The 15,706-nt window shown below is 40.6% G+C and overlaps 2 protein-coding genes across 8 annotated transcripts in view; one reads left to right on the forward strand and one right to left on the reverse strand.

Annotated features, from left to right (window-relative positions):
• Positions 1-9,598, reverse strand: part of MYLK4 (myosin light chain kinase family member 4) — an 80,498-nt gene extending 70,900 nt beyond the window's left edge. Inside the window, exon 1 of the mRNA XM_085052024.1 lies at positions 9,484-9,598. Within this exon, the coding sequence (XP_084908150.1) occupies positions 9,484-9,539 (56 nt within the window). The 5' untranslated portion in view covers positions 9,540-9,598. The remainder of the gene's footprint in view (positions 1-9,483) is intronic.
• WRNIP1 (WRN helicase interacting protein 1) overlaps positions 1-15,706 on the forward strand; it is a 29,857-nt gene that overhangs the window by 1,192 nt on the left and 12,959 nt on the right. For all 7 annotated transcript variants that reach the window (XR_014849975.1, XR_014849978.1, XR_014849977.1 and 4 more), the window contains exons 2-3: positions 8,393-8,584; positions 9,546-9,790. Coding sequence is in view for 2 of the 7 variants with exons in the window: in XM_085052026.1 (XP_084908152.1) it covers positions 8,393-8,584; positions 9,546-9,790 (437 nt within the window). In the remaining 5 variants the exon portion in view is untranslated. The remainder of the gene's footprint in view (positions 1-8,392; positions 8,585-9,545; positions 9,791-15,706) is intronic.

The following is a 15,706-nucleotide window of genomic DNA, read 5'->3' on the forward strand; positions in this document are numbered from 1 at the left end:
CTTTAAGATACATGGGGCCATCATGAATCCCAAAACACGCTCTAGCACAGCACTGAAGGGATGCACGGTTGTGAGGGAAGGACCAAAGGAAAGCCTAAGGTGTGATTGGAAGAGAGCACTCTTTTTAAGATCTCGCCTTAATTTTGTCCTGTTGTCTCCCATATTTCAGATCTGTGGTGTGGCAGGGCAAACAAAATGCACAGTGTGTTCACAGCATTAAGTTTCACATATATGTATTATTTGGTGTACTGGCTACGTGCACGTTTTAGAAATCTGGGATAGGGGAAGTAATTAATGCATATCACAGAAGTTAAGGACAGCAGCAGCTTGCTCTTGTCAGCATAGTTAATTGAAAATAAAAAGAAACTTGCTATGTGTGGTGTTTGAATAATAATGCCAGTCAATCACAGTTAGTAAGGAGCTGGCATTTGAAGCAGATGAATACCATCAGCAATGATGCAACAGATTGTTTAGGCTAGATAACATACACCTGAAAAGAACCAACCAGTGAACTTAAATAATTGCCACTTCCTTTAAAATGAAAAAGTAATAGCAGGAAGCAAGAGCTCAGAATAGATGGGGTAAGGAAGGGCTGCATCTGAAAGTAATGAGTTTCTAAAAACTGATTAAAGGGGAGGTGGATTGACTGAAGTAAGATGGCCAGAGAGAGAAGTGGAATTCAGTTCTTTAATAAATAGGAATTCTCCTTGCTGAATGAATAATGTAATCAGGGGTTTGCTTCTGTATTTATTTGTGCACTCCTGCCTTTTGTTTCTTGTTATTTCTGTCAACAGCATGTGCTGACCCTTTATTGTAGCCCTCTTTGTTCAGGAGAAAAAGCTCTTACAGGTACAGTGGTAGCAAAGCAAAGCTGCAGTAGAGTCTCTGCAAACTGGCACTGAGTTCAGTGGCCTTTGGGTTGTGATCTGATGAATGCACCTGGCCTTGACCATGGAAGAGCTTTTTATGAGCTTGTGACAGCTTAACAGTTGTGTTCCACGTCTTCTTTAGGAATTTTCTGTGGTAGAAAAAGTGGTTTTGAGTAACAGGTGATCTGTTTTATGCGGGTAATATCACAGCTTTCACACTCCTTTCATATGACCCATCCTCCTCACCCATAAGCTTTATGAAGAATTGTATTTGGTAAGCTTGCTTTTCACAGAATTTAAATTCTGTTCCTCCTCAGTTGTCTGACTTGAATCAATTCTGTGCCTTTTGACCCATCAAAGAACAGTTCTACAACTTGTCTTATATTTTTACTCATGAGGTACTTAAGCTATTCGGTAACTTGTCTGCTTTCTAGGTTGTTCCTTCTCAGCAAAGAATTTTGAGTCAATGTGCTAACAGCTGGCTCCTGATGAAACACCCGTTATCGGCTGAACCAGAAATTCCTTCTGCAAAAAGTTGAACTTTGCCCCTTCATTCATGTTTATCAGTGTTTCTAGGATGGTGCTAGAGTATAGTTTTAGCTCAAGCCTTCTTCCCCATAAGTCATATTGTCTATCTGAGTTAAATATCTGAAAGTTCTATCCTTTGATTGATTGTTTTTTTTAATAAAATTCCTCTCCTTACAGATTTTACGTGCAAGCAAAGTAGTCCCCCTAAAGATGGAAAAGGAAATCTGTGGTTGCCTGTCTGTCCTGTTCACTTGCTCTTGGGGTTGTATGTGTGTCGTGTGCCTAAGAAAACATTTCATGAGAAAGCAACTTAGTGCTTGAAAATTTGGAAGATGCTGTGAAGGAGACCTATTCTCACTGCCTCAGGACCTGATTGAACCTCAGGCTGGATCACCAAAAACTTCTTCCATCAAGTATAGTCCTTTCCAGCAGGAAAAATGCTAAAAAATAACTGCATGTTATGTAGCTTCATATGTAACAAGGCCACATGTTAAGCTCTGCTCATCAAAGAGCTGAAATAGGAGCATAATTAGATATGTTGGTCTAAATTCGGAAGTGCTGTGTAAGATGGTCATACACTTCTTAAACCTCTTCGTGCTCTTGCTACCCATGGAATCTGGTTATTGCAGCCCATCTATGCCTTCTTCCATTTCTACAGCCAAATGCCATGCTAACTGATACTTTTGAAAAGGGTAGAGCAGGACTAAGTAAAAAAAAACCAAACTGAACATGGAATAAATCATGGCGGCTAGATTTCAAATCAGTTTATGTATTATTTTTCAATCTGGACCTTTATGAGAAGTTGTAGTTCAACAGACTTTTTTTAAGCAATAAGAAAATAATCTTGCCTGTCAAAATGCTATAAATGCAATGGTTCATATTGTGGGTCAAGAGTATTTTTGGAGAATTTTTATCGTGAGAATAGCAAAGCTGTGTACTGGAGTAAAAGTATGTATGCTGTGTAACTGCTCTGCCCAAGTCAATTTTGGCCTCAGCTGTACTTGAATATTCAAGGAAGCACCCTCAAAAGTGAAAAGACAAAATTGGGCTACTTCTGTTGTGATCCTCTTTTCTTTCGAGTTTCCATCTGTACTGAGTCCTCTTACTTTAACGAGATATGATCTTTGTACTTTGAATTTGTCATACTAATTTCTTAGGAGGCCAAGTTGCTCTAGGTGAAAACAGGTGAGAAGACTTTGACTTTTTGTTTGCACTTTTGTCACTCTTAAGTGTTGAACACGAGAGCCTATTTTCTGCTTTTAAGAAGCTGACCAGACTTAGGCCAGAAGAAACACTGCCTCAAAGAGATGCCGTGGTTATTAACTTAGGAACAGTTAGCTTGTTCATCCTGACTATGCAAATTTTTAAAGGCCCGTATGAATCCGAGTGTAATGTGAGTAAGCTGTGCTGTGATTTATGGCACCTTAATACAGGGATTTAGATTTTTGCATGTCTGCCATTGGGGCACCAATTTTAGTAAAGAGTTAGCGGGGGGACACAGTGTAACTTGAGCGCCAAATAATTTTGCTGTCACAGATGAAGTTTAAGCCTTATAAACCTGAACATTCTGTATTTAAATACAGTAAACATTCCCTCTTATGTCTGCTGTTTAAAGAGAAAAAAAATAGGTAGCAAGTGGCATGAACCCACTCCTTACAGAAGACAAGACAAAGAGCATTCATGCATGATTTTCTGAGGTTCATGTCTGCATTCTAATAATAAGACAAAATATGTTATGCTGGTATGAGTGCAAAACATTAAAAACCCCAGTAAGTGGTCTTTGAAGTTTCTATCGAATCCACTCTGGCATTATATTTTACCTCTAGGACTCTCTTGTATTTCTTTTCTTTGTGTTCAATAAATGACACATTGGAACACAGACAGCAAGTCCAATTTTCTTATTTTGCTGCCTGCGTATTCATCATCCCTTCTCTCCAGTGCTTTCTGTTTTGCCACTTCAAGTGGTTACCCAACGAGCTATCTGACTGCTTGAATGTTTTTCATCTTTTCTTATGCATACAGGTTGGGTCCTGATTTGAACCATTTGAAGTAATGAGTTCTTTTTATTGGTTTGCATGAAATTTTGAACTGAAAATGCATCATGTCTTTTACAGTAGCGTAAACTGAAAGTCCAGGAGAACTCTGAAAAATGGGTTTGTCTTTGCAGTTGCCTGAGAGAAGTCTTCTAATACAGTGTGCTTGGTTTTGCTAATGCCAGTCTAAATCAGGAATAACTTGGGGTAGCTCTCTAGGAAGAGAAAGTTGGAAGAGAAAATACTATTGTATTCATAAAACAGTTGGAATATAAGTACACAAATCTGGATACAGCAAATGAAGGTACAGCTCCATTTCAAGCAAACATTATGCAATGACCTTGCATCTGTTTATGCTTGGTTGGGCTTGGGTTCTGGAAGTGCTGTAAAGCACATGCTGTGGCTCTTGTTCAGTGACACTTACTCCTCCAGTAGTATCTCAGTGGGCTATTTGGGGTGTGAGGAACCAAACAAGATGGGTAAGAATAGCATCTGCCCTTATATAAATGCCAACTGCTGCTACTTTTGATTGTGTTTATCTGTATAGAGAGTGTCCCCAGGCCATGTTCATCTGCTATGCTGCCAATTTCCTTTAGACATGGCCTGACTTATCTCCTGTGACGCACTGTGGGACAGAGAACGTCCACAGACGTACATCCCAGGGAGCTGCTGCCCTATGTGGTATCCAGGGATGCTGTTGGTGTGTCCCTCCAGGCAGTGAAACAGAGCATGGCCTTTCCTGATTGCTTTTCAATCACAATCACCTGCTGCCAGCAAGGGGAGGGTTGAGGGTGAGGGAAGGCCATTGGTGGCAATATCATGTAAACAGAGATGGAAATCCCAGCCAGAATAAAGGAAGAGCACAAAATAGCCAGAAAGTCATGGTCAAACAGCAGCAAAGAAAATCAGGGTGCTAGTTCAGCGCTCTGATAACACAGCTTAGACCCTACAAGTCTGTAGGTGTAACTAGCCTGTTGTGTTTGCACTAGGCTTAATCAGTCTTCTTGTCTCCTGCCACAAACATAATTCACTCTGTGGTTTGCTCTGGAACAAACCAACAAAGTCACTTGTTGGGGAAACCTTCATGCCAATTAGATTATCCCTGCTCAGGAATAATCCATGCTGCTCTGCAGTCTGTACACTTGTGCCAATCTGTGCCAAATCTGCTTTGGTCACCTAAACATGGCCTGGCAGAGCCTACAGCCTTCTAGACTTCCTGGGAGAAGTGCAAATGTTGGAAGGACCTTAGGTTTCACAGTGTTCTTGATATCATCTAAAAATATGTGCTAATCCCTCCCCAGTTTTTTTGAATTCCACTTTCTGAAGTGAGCTAGGCAGTACCACTCTTCATTCCTGTAAGGAGCTTTGGTGAGCTAACATGATGGGCATAGTTTATTGGCCTGGTACAGGGCTGCAAAAATCAAAAATACCACCTTACTTCTAAGCAGGTAATGTAGTCATTGAACATCAGCATCCACAAGACTGGCTTAACTTGACTTGCTTTTTACTGTTCCTTCTAGCCATGGGTGTGAGATGGCACTGACTAGTGGCAGTGCAGAGAGTAGGAAAATAGGTCAGACTTGAATAGCATTGCCCAGTCAGGGAAACCTGTGGGTATACAGAAGATTCTTGTCTCCTAGTACAAATACCCAGCTAACCAAACAGCAAATCTGATTGACTTTTCTGCTCTGACAGTGTGAGGTGTCTGGAGCCAAGCATGCTTTGTGGGTTGCTTTTGTTTCATCCATAAGTTGTATCAAAGCCTGGAAGAATGAGTAGCATAGTTGCTGAGAGTGAGCTTGTTTGGCTGTTTTGGGTTTTTTTTTTGTTGTTGTTTGTTTGATTGCTGCTTTCAGCCTTTGGGAAAGCATATTTCCATTTGGGCTGGCATAAAGCAATATTGGTACAGGATAGTGAAGGAGGGTTTCAGTAGTTAAGTGTTTATTCTGTGTGTAATGGGTCTAGAAATAAATGACCACAGGCTGAAGTTAAGTGTTACTCATTGGTAAATAATGCTTCAGATGTTTCTTGGTCAATATGTTTCTGTGTTTCAGGACAGCTTTTTATGATATCTCTGTCTTAGTTTCTGTAAACAGCCAAGTCAGTAAGATCTCACGATATTCAGCATAAAACGTGAGATAATAGGTATAAGTGTGAATAGTTTGGTGTGAATAGTAGAAGAGATTTAGGAATCATTTGTGGAAGGGGCAAAGTGCTTTATAAGGTGTAATTTTTAGTCACGTTAGCAAAAGTTTAGTTTGCAGGATCATTGGCTCCCTCCTTAATTTACGGGAAACAACATTCCTGCTCCTCCCCATAAGGAAAAAAACCATGACCAAAATAAGAAACATCTGTATAATAAAAGAAACACATTATTAACTTGTTCAGATTTCCTTTTCATGCTTGTTATGCAGCATGTACTCAAGCATATTAAATTGCAACATCAGTGTCACTATTTTAAAAGATTTGTTTTCCAATGTAAGAATCAAACTTCAAAATTTATATTAGATGATGAAGGATAATCAGTGTGTTTTTTCCTGTCTTATTCCATATCAGATTTTTATTTTTCTTCTTGTCCCTTAAATACATTGGCCCTGAGGAGCAGGAGTCTAGCATATGAGTTATGGTTGTTCTGTGCTAGTGACTTCATACTTAAGTTTCTTTGCTTACATGAATTCTCCACTAGGTTATATGTTCCTTTAGTTTGTAACCTGAAGTTACAAAGAGGGAGAAAACTGTACCTTGTTACTGACTTTTGCTTGAGATGGTAGAACAAAAAGCAGCATAAAAAACCTGAACTCATGCGAAATAAGTCTTTTTGAGGACCAGGAAAAGTTTGACATGTATGTGATAAGGAGTTTGACTTGCTGAATGATTGATTGTGCAGAACAGAAGGAAGAGGCTGTGAACATGCCTTTCCTTGTCAAGCATTGCATTTGAAAAGCAATGTATGTTATTCTTACTGCAACCTTTGGTGACCCACAAGTTGGCAAAGTGCAAGAGGTATCTGCTAGCTGACATCTGTGCAGCAGATTTCAAGTAGATTCTTGGTCTAATAGTAACTTTCAAACAAATCTCTTTGATTTTCTTTTTCCTAAATTAGAGTTAGAAATATGGACTCCTCTACATATGTTTAAACCAAAGTCCTTACTACTTTTTTTGCAAATTACAAAACTGTCTGAATGATAGTCAGGGTACAATGTGAGCTACCGGTCCAAGTGGAGCTACAAGAAGAATAGCTGCTATTTTTTTTCTTCCTTCTCTCACTGCTGCCACTTTTAGAAAAGGAAGAGATACATTTTTCCTTTTTCGTCTTCAAATTTGATGTATTGGGTGTTTCTGTGCTTTCAGAGATTTTTAAGGCATGGATGCATCCTCTGGAGGTACATTCTGAATCAAGGCCCTTTTGTAAGGAAATGTGAGTATCGGTTTTAACTTGGTAGCTCAGTTTCAAAGAAAGATAGTTTTGTTTTGGGGGGGCATGGGGGGTGGGCAATTTGCATGTTTATTTTCCCAAATCTTCCTGGTATCTGTAGGCTTTGCTGCAAACACTTTCCAAGTGTCTTTCCAGTCTTGTCTCTGCAATTATACAAGCTGGGGATGGGCTGGTGGTTTGAGCTCCAGGAAGTGAGGGAGGATCTGACATGAGATGCAAGTCTTATATCAGGACCTGAAATGACATCACTTCTGAAGACAATCGGGAAGCTGACTACTAAAACTAAAGCAAGAATAAATAGTGTTACATATTCTCCTTAGCCTTCCGTTTTTTAACTTGGGCTGGTTGCCATTTCAGGGCCAAGGAGATCCATTAAAAGGACAGAGCAGTGCTGCAATACTGCTGGTAGCCAAGTGGTAGATGCTTGCTTCTGCAGGCTGCCTGCAAGAGGATCAGGTTAACCGCACCTGCTGCTTTAACCTCAGCACTTGGAATATCTTCTGAGGTGGTTCTGTCAGCACCTGTTCCACTCATCTGCTGAGGCTCTCCTGTCTTCAGTCTCCTTTGGATCCTTCTCTAATAGAAGAGTGAGGTTGATGGAAGAATCGCCTGTTTTCTCTGGCAGTACTTTCAAATAGAGATACACTCTGCTTAAGGCATACACCTGTATTTACTAAAGGTTGTGAGGGAAAGTCTGAAAATCACGTCTGTGATATGTTCAGGTGTAGTAAATCTACCCAGGAGGTTGGTGAAGGTTGTGTCTGTGCTTTGGTAGGCTAAATGATGTTCTCTATAAATAAATTTGGGGTTGAAGAGGTTGTTCTTAAGGACAGAGAAACAACATAGCTGCTCACTAAAAACAGCCAGTTTGTTCAGTCAGCTGCCTTTTACTTCCCTGGGCCAGCATTTGGTTACCATTGACTATTTAGATTTAAGAGTTATGTTTTCTGAAGTACACAAGTAATTTTTCAGCACTAGCATTCTCATGCTTTCATAGAAACTGCTGTCTGATTAATTTCATTTTTATGTGTATTGGAAATGTAAAAGGGTTTAGTTAACATTGTTGCTTTTTATTTCTCACACGTGGTTGCACTATAAACTCTTCTGCCGGTGTCTTGGGGTAGTCCAGCTCTTTATCCATTAACATACTCCACAAAATAACTGCACAGGGAATTGCAGTCAGTCCATCTTCCATGACAGAAATGTATTTGGCAGAGGGTTCTTCTTCCGTGACAAAAGAGACAGCTGTCAGTGCTGTCCTTTTCAGTATTCAGGCTCACTGGGTCTGGTACATGAAAGTGCAGGCATTAGAAATGCAGCAGAGGAATTGGCAGCTACCTCTAGCAGGAAGTTTTTAAGTCTTCTGTGCACTAGAATAACATAAGCTAAAATGCCTTACTCTATAAACTGTCAACCCTGTCCCTATGTCCAAAATGTATAGCTTTGTTCTTTACATATTTCCTTCAAATTGGTACTTTCTGTGTCCAAAATTACTTTTACAAAGCTTTCTCCTATTGCTGTTTCAGACTACACTGGCACACATCATAGCCAACAGCAGCAAAAAGAATGGCACGAGGTTTGTGACACTTTCGGCCACAAGTGCCAAGACAAATGATGTTCGAGATGTCATCAGCCAAGCCCAGAATGAAAAAAGACTCTTCAAGAGAAAAACTATCCTCTTTATTGATGAGATCCATCGTTTCAATAAATCTCAGCAGGTATTGTACTACACTGCTTTTTTAAAAAAGCCTTTGTCAGTACTTCCGTAAAATCTCCCACTTTGCCTTAAGGTGATACCTTCCTTTGGGCTTTTGATTTCAGTGTTACTACTTTTAGTAGATGAATTAGAGAGAAACATAAAAATTCAATTCCTTGGCTAACTTCCAACCAACATTTAATTACCGTGATTCAAAGATTTAAATAAAAGGCTGAGTTATAGTTTACTTCTGTGCTAGCCTTTATATAATATTTTTACGAAATTTTATTTCTGCTAAGTCATGTTAGTAATGTTTGCTGTACACATCTTCATTTCAGCCTCCATCTTGGGGGTGGCATTCTGTGTTACCTTTACAAAGGTCTGGAATGTGAATGTGCCAAAGGTGGGTATATATTTTAACGTTGTCCTCCCTTCTGTGTGAGAAAAAATAAGTCATGGCATGCTACTTCTGGATAACACTGCAGTCATCACTTGGGTTTTTGGAAAGTTTGAATTCTGTACTACAGGTTGCAGTTTTTAAATTGGACCATACTGTAATCTTCCTGTAGTTTTCTGAACCATCCTGTAGAATGAGGTAGAGAATTGTAACCCTAAAGCATATTTAGGAGTAACCTCGCTATTCATTATACTTGATAAGGCAATTTCATGATTTCTTAAGTTGCCACGCAATAAACCAAAGTCACACAAATAAACTAAAGATTTGCAGATTTTTTTGCACTATTTCTTTACAGCTGGTAGGACCATTTGCAGTGCAGCTATTTGTTATTAAGGTGTTGGGTGCATGAAATTAAATCATTTCCATGTCTGTGCAGATGAACTGCCTTGTCAGTGAGATTATTTCTCATATCAACAGGGAGTCCAAAGTCTCACAAGACAAAAAAAAAAATTTTGACTACTCACATGGGATGTTTCAGGTTGTCATTGATTGAGATCAGCTTTTTCTGCTTCCCTCCCATGTTCAGGACACTTTCCTTCCGCACGTCGAGTGTGGGACGGTGACCCTGATAGGAGCGACCACAGAAAACCCTTCCTTCCAAGTGAACGCCGCTCTGCTGAGCCGCTGCCGGGTGATCGTCCTGGAGAAGCTCTCAGTTGAAGCGATGGAGGCAATTCTGATGAGGGCTGTCAGGTCCTTAGGGCTCCAGGTTTTGGGCCAGAGCGACCAGCACGGCACCCCTGCGACTGGCAGCAGCAGCAAGAGCTCAGAGTGAGTACTTTATGGGCTGCAGGGTGTTAACGTGAACAGCCCGAGGAGCTGACTGCCTGCCAGGGAGAGAATGAAGCAGTTGGAGGGTGGGAAGAGAAACCCTAGCCACTTCTGATAGTAAAGAAAAGAAGTGGGAGCATATGGCAGGGGCGGGGGTGATAGGAGAGAGAGAATTCAAAGCATTGGCTCTCTCCATCCAAAACATAATCTCACCGTCTGGATTAGGAGAGAATTTTATACTTGGATCCGTAGCTCCTGACTCACCCTCTCAGGATATTTAAATCTGTTCTGCTGCTGAGGATTTGCTGTGGAAGTCTGTAACTGGGTCTTTGTCATGTCCTACTGTGTGTTACTTCTTGCTACCAGTTGTGAAAGCATCATGTTACCGTTAAGTGGTGCATGGGTTATCCCCTCTTAATTTGGAAGTGCCTGACAGAAGTTTGTTGTCTTCTGAGAATTTTTTTTTTAATAAAGGGAGGATGTGGCTGCTTCTGTTCTTCAGGTGTGGGATTAGTCCTGTGCTATGTTTTATGATATCCTGTGAGGAGAGGAGGCTGTTGCTGTGAGACGTTAATAGGTTGTTTTAAGAGAGACTTTGTCTTTCTCTGCTCCTTGATGTCCAAGACAGATAAATTCACAGTAAGCACTTGAGAAAGTTTTGGGAAAAACAGCATCCAGATTTGTCTACAAGAGGTATTATCCACTTTCTGAAACAGGAGGCTGTCAAATAAGAGTAATGCTTGGTACTGTGGTACTCACATGCAAGTTATTACACTCCCTTCATGTTGGTTCTTGGCTGCACTCCTAGTAATTTACAGTGCATTGACATGGTGGTGATTGATAGTCTGTATGAAGTAAATGAGAGAGAATCTACTTGAACTTTATCACCGAATGTAAGCACAAAGAATTGCCAACCTGAATGCTGACATCAGGGCAGGTGAGGAAAGGTATTCCATTTTTATTTTTAGGTTACCCCGCCTCATGGTTTACTCATTTGTAGCTTTTACGTGTTGTAGTAATGTGAATTTTAGAAGAGAAGGCAGTACTGCATGTCAGCATTAATGTAATGGCACAGCTGTGGTTGTGGCTACACCCTGACTGGGGTTCAGAGACTTTCTGTACAGGATTAAAGTACAAGGCATAGTTTCAGCTGCAGTTGTTTGGGTTTGGGTTTCGCTAGACTCTCCGTGTCTGTAACCTTCTGATAGCTATGGATGATTTAAACAGCATGGTGCTTCATCAGACTGAAAGAAATCTGGCAGGCAGACTGTAGGACTAACACAGTTTTGGAAGTCTCTACAGTGGGAGAGAGGGCCACACTCAAAGGCAGTCATGGGAGCCAAGCATTTAAAATGAAAAATAAGGTTTTGAATTGAGGAGGGTTTGTTGCAGTTGTGTGTCAGGTCTTTCTTGTCTTTCATAGCATGATCTGGTTCTGGGCCACAGTTCCTGCATTCTCTTGCTGATGAGTTTGGGTTTTTATGAGCCATCCTGTTCCTTACTGTGGTTCTGGTTTTGGCTTCCTCATTAATTCCTTCTTGCTTCATTGTCCATACCATTCCTGCTTCTTCAGTTCCTCTCCACTATACTGCAGTAGCAGCTGTCTCATCTTTTTACTCCTTTGCCTCTCTGAAACAGGACTGTCATTAGATGCGAGCAGGTAAATGCTCATGTTGTCTTGAGGAATAAATGAAAGTCACCAATTACAATTTTTTTTGGTTGTTAACTGTGTTCACCTTTGTTCCATAGTGAGAAAAGGAACTGTAAGGCTGTATGTTCCCGAATAGTGGGGTATACACACTTTGAAAATGCTGCAGAGATCTAGCAAGAAGGCACAAGAAATGTGTATATTGAATTTTGGGTTTTGTTTGCCAAGTGAGTCTCCCTTTCTAAGCCACAGCCGTATAGTGTCAGCTACTGCATGTGCTGCTTGGCCTCAGTTAATCAGATGGTTTTAGTGTCACATCACTTGTGTGACAGGATGGCATACCTAAAAGAGATTTTGAAGGAGAGGATGATTCTTCGTGGTGTCTCCTGTTACCTTGAGGAATAAGGTGAGAGGAACCTTCCTTAGTCTTTACAAATGTCTTCTGTGCTCGGCAAGAATGCAGCCATCCCCGAGCGATTCAAGGGCAATTCGTCATCTGCACTCCACAAGGAAAGCGTGCTCTACCCAAAACTGTTTCCTTAAATCTTCTTGGTGGCTTTTTCTTACCTTGCTTCCATCACTGCTGCGGGTTTCTGATAAGGTTAGATCACCTGGATTCTCTGTCTCTCCACTGTGGCCTTTCTTGCTCTAGAGCTGAAACAACTAGCAGGGGTTGCTGCCTACTCTGATATCTTTCTCATGTGTTATCATGGCTCTCAGAGGCTCTTTGACAGTTTTTATGTTAATTACTGGATTTCTGTAGGATAAGATGTGCTTTTTGTTGTATCTTCATCAGCATTACTGCAGTCCAGCTGTGCCTTTAAAGTCTGCAGTAACTCAAGCTGAAAGATTGAGTAAATGGGAAAGGAAGAAACATACTCATGATGAAGAAAAGTAAGAAGTCAATGTTAAAGATGTTTTTTATTGCTGCAACTGCATATGCTTTCTGCAGTTTATGCTGTGTCAGTAATAGCGCAAGCTGTTCCAGGTGTGCATTGATACATTGTACTTGTACTGTGTCAGTGGTGGAAGAAACCAAATTCTTCTCTTGGCTTTTTATTTTCGTCATTCAAGTGCTGCCCTCTGAGTATTATCTCTAATTGAAGTCAGACACTAAACTGGATAGTTGATTAATGTGTTTGAAGTTAGATAGCACAGAAGGCACACAGCTGAGGGAAATGAAAGGAACCCCAGTTTCCTGTTGGCAAGCCCAGACATCATGCAGTTCAGCTTGTTACTGGCTGTATTACAAGTTCTGGCATGTTTTGAATTCACTGATTCATAAATCACAACACTGAAGATGGAATTTCTTTGCGTCTTCGGTGTTCAATACTTTTTTGAAAATTATTCCTTAATTGGAACATCCATTCAATTTCCTTGCAGGAAATGAGTTGCTGAAGCAAGAGGCAGCACTGGAAGAGAATGCTCTAAGGCAGTGAGCAGTGCATATCATGCTGCAGTAGTTCAGTTGAAGAATTGTGTTTGGCTGTAAAAGTGTTGCACTCTGTCAAGGAGTGAATGTATTGAGAATAATTGCACTGAGAAAGTAAGAAAGTACTAATTTATATGGGAAAGAAGGAGTGGGTACTTTATCTCATGCTTTGCTCAGTTATTTTTTAAAACTTTGATCATACAGGTTGTCCTTGCTTGGGCTTCCCTTTATTTACTCCCTGATGTTGCTTACACTCTCTTGTCATTACATCAAATGCTGCAGTGTTGTATGGGTTTAATGGGTAACTCATCATACATTTCATGTTGGCACAAACTGTCTCGAGGGAATGGAGATAAAGAGGAACTGGAAGAAGGATTTATTATCCTGTAGTGGTAGTTTTCCATTCCTTGAGCTAGTATATCACCTTCAGCCCAGTGAGTGATGCATCCCAGCACGTCCCTTTTGGCTTGTTTATGTTTTTGTCTCCAAGTATCATTGGTTACAAGGTACCAACGTTGACCATTGGCATCTAGTGGCAGTTCAGTGTTAATTTTGGAAGTTGAATAAAATATGGGATTGCCCATCTGCAAGAGGATCAGGAGCTTGGAAAGAAGTCAGAAAGCGTGGCAGTTATTCTGCCTTGCAGTTCTGATGGGTGCAGAAGTTGGGTGAAGTGGAAGGGAGTAGGGCACTTGAGCTTCTGAAGACAGGATAGGCTTAAAAGCATAAAATACAGCAAGTGGTTTTTGGAAACCAAGCTATTGGAATAATTACCATCCTAATTTTGAAATAAGACTCCTGTCTAGTGAAGTTAAATCATCAGAAAATGGAATTTAGGATTTTAATTGCCCAGAAAAAAATCTGAATTCAGTTAGTCTGAGTATAACATTTTATTATTTTGAAATACTGAGTGTGCATGGAGCTGAGATTATGCAACAGGGAAGCATTTTGTTATTTCCAATCAGTGACTCTCATCAATAAGCTGTGCAAACAGCTTGTATGTGGAAGTTATCTCCATTCATTCTTGTTCTTTATCATGTCCTGCATGTCATGTTGTTGTAGGCATTGACTGGATCAGTCTAATACATCATACATTATTTGAATTGGAATTGCTATTACCATTATTTGCAACTGGAACTTCACCATGGAAATGCACAAGACCTTTGCTTGTAACCAGATTTTTCATACTTTCTCATTAATATTTCTTTCAATTTCTGTAATATGAATTGCTTGTTTTGAGTCAACAGGTCACTTAGAGTCCTATAGTGCAACTGAAGAGACAGGAATACAACTCAGCTTTCTTGTCCAGCTTTAAATTAGCAAATAAATGAAAAAGTTCTCTGAGGCCTCAACTTTTCTTGGGACAGACTGTACTTAGCTTCTTCTGTGGTAGTACCTGCCTTTCAGTGCTCTCAATGCTTCCCTTCCACTTGCAGTCACTGCCTGCAGTTGTGGTATCAGTGTGAGGAGGCCTCAAGCACAGGGTGTTCTTCTCTGCAAACAGCTGGCAAAGAGCTTAGTCCTTGCAGGAGAAACCTTCGCTCAAGTATGCCCTGCTGGTGTATGAGAAGCTCAGCGCACCTTATGTTAGGGGCTGTTCCTGTTGGAGGAGGTATTAGCAGCAGGATGTCTGTGTGTAGTGCTACTGTTTTTTTTAAAAAGAGCTTTTGCCTTTCTTGCTGGCTTTTTAAGTTGCTTATGAAAAATCTGGTGCCCAACTGTAGTGCTGAGAGGTGAACGTTGCTCTCTGATTTGATGCTTGAGATAATTGAGTGAATAAATCCCTGTGCTGTTGTATTGTTCTGCCTCCTTGTTCAAAGATGATGTTTGAAACACCCTGGCAAAAGTGCCATTTAATGTGTGTGTTCTTTTTTTTTTTCCTAGATTTATCAAATACGTGAGAAATAAGGAGATGGAAAAAAGTCATGATGAGATGCATTTGTATATAGATTTATTTTTCCCAAGTTGTGATTCCTACTGTCTACTCTGTGCAGCATTGGTTTTCCCCCAGAAGACATTTGTCAGCTTTCACTTGCAGTGGTTGATTAAGATTGCAGCTCTACTAGTTTTTCCTTTTTATATGTGGCCATGAGAGAGCTCAAATGTTAACTGTTTAAAGTCTTCCAGGACCTATAGTCTTTTTCTTTTGTGTGACAAGTGCAAAGTGGGTTTGCAAGAAGGAAGAGAAGGCAAGTAATGAAAATCAGTGAGCACGTGTTTCTGGGAACGCTGGCGTTGCCTTTTTGTACGCCACTGGTAATAGCAGCAACACATCTTTTGGTAAATGAAGTGCAGGGCTGTTGTGAATCCTTAATTATTTGACACACAAGAGCTTCATAAGAAATGGCTTCTCACACCAAGCTCTATGTGCTAATCCCTGCTGATACATGTCACTCTTGATTTACAGTCCAGCTACTTGAAATGGCTCAGTTAGGTGTTACTTAATGCCATGCTTTAACTCCATTAGCTGCTGTTTACAAATCAGATCAGTTATACCCTCTCCCTCTGCCTGGCAACACCTTAGATGTTACCTTGTCTACATAACTTAAGGTTTGAGGGTTGAATCCTCAACAGGGTGCCTGTGAAACATGCAGAGGTGAACTGGTTTGGATGTGCCCCAATAGTGGGGACTGCAGCCCAGCAGGTGAAAACCTAGAGACAAAACTTGAGGACTTTGTGGTTCTCACAGATTTTTCATGGACCCATGTGAATCCCTTAGGAGATCCTGCTGTCACGTTTGTCAGATCTTCCCACCTTCACAGAATCACTGAATATTCTGAGCAGGAAGGGACCCACAAGTCCAACTCTTCAGTGAATGTCCCATACAGGGATTGAA

The sequence above is a fragment of the Lichenostomus cassidix genome, chromosome 2 (assembly GCF_008360975.1).
Source record: "Lichenostomus cassidix isolate B80296 chromosome 2, HeHo_3.0, whole genome shotgun sequence".
Taxonomy (NCBI): Eukaryota; Metazoa; Chordata; class Aves; order Passeriformes; family Meliphagidae; genus Lichenostomus; species Lichenostomus cassidix.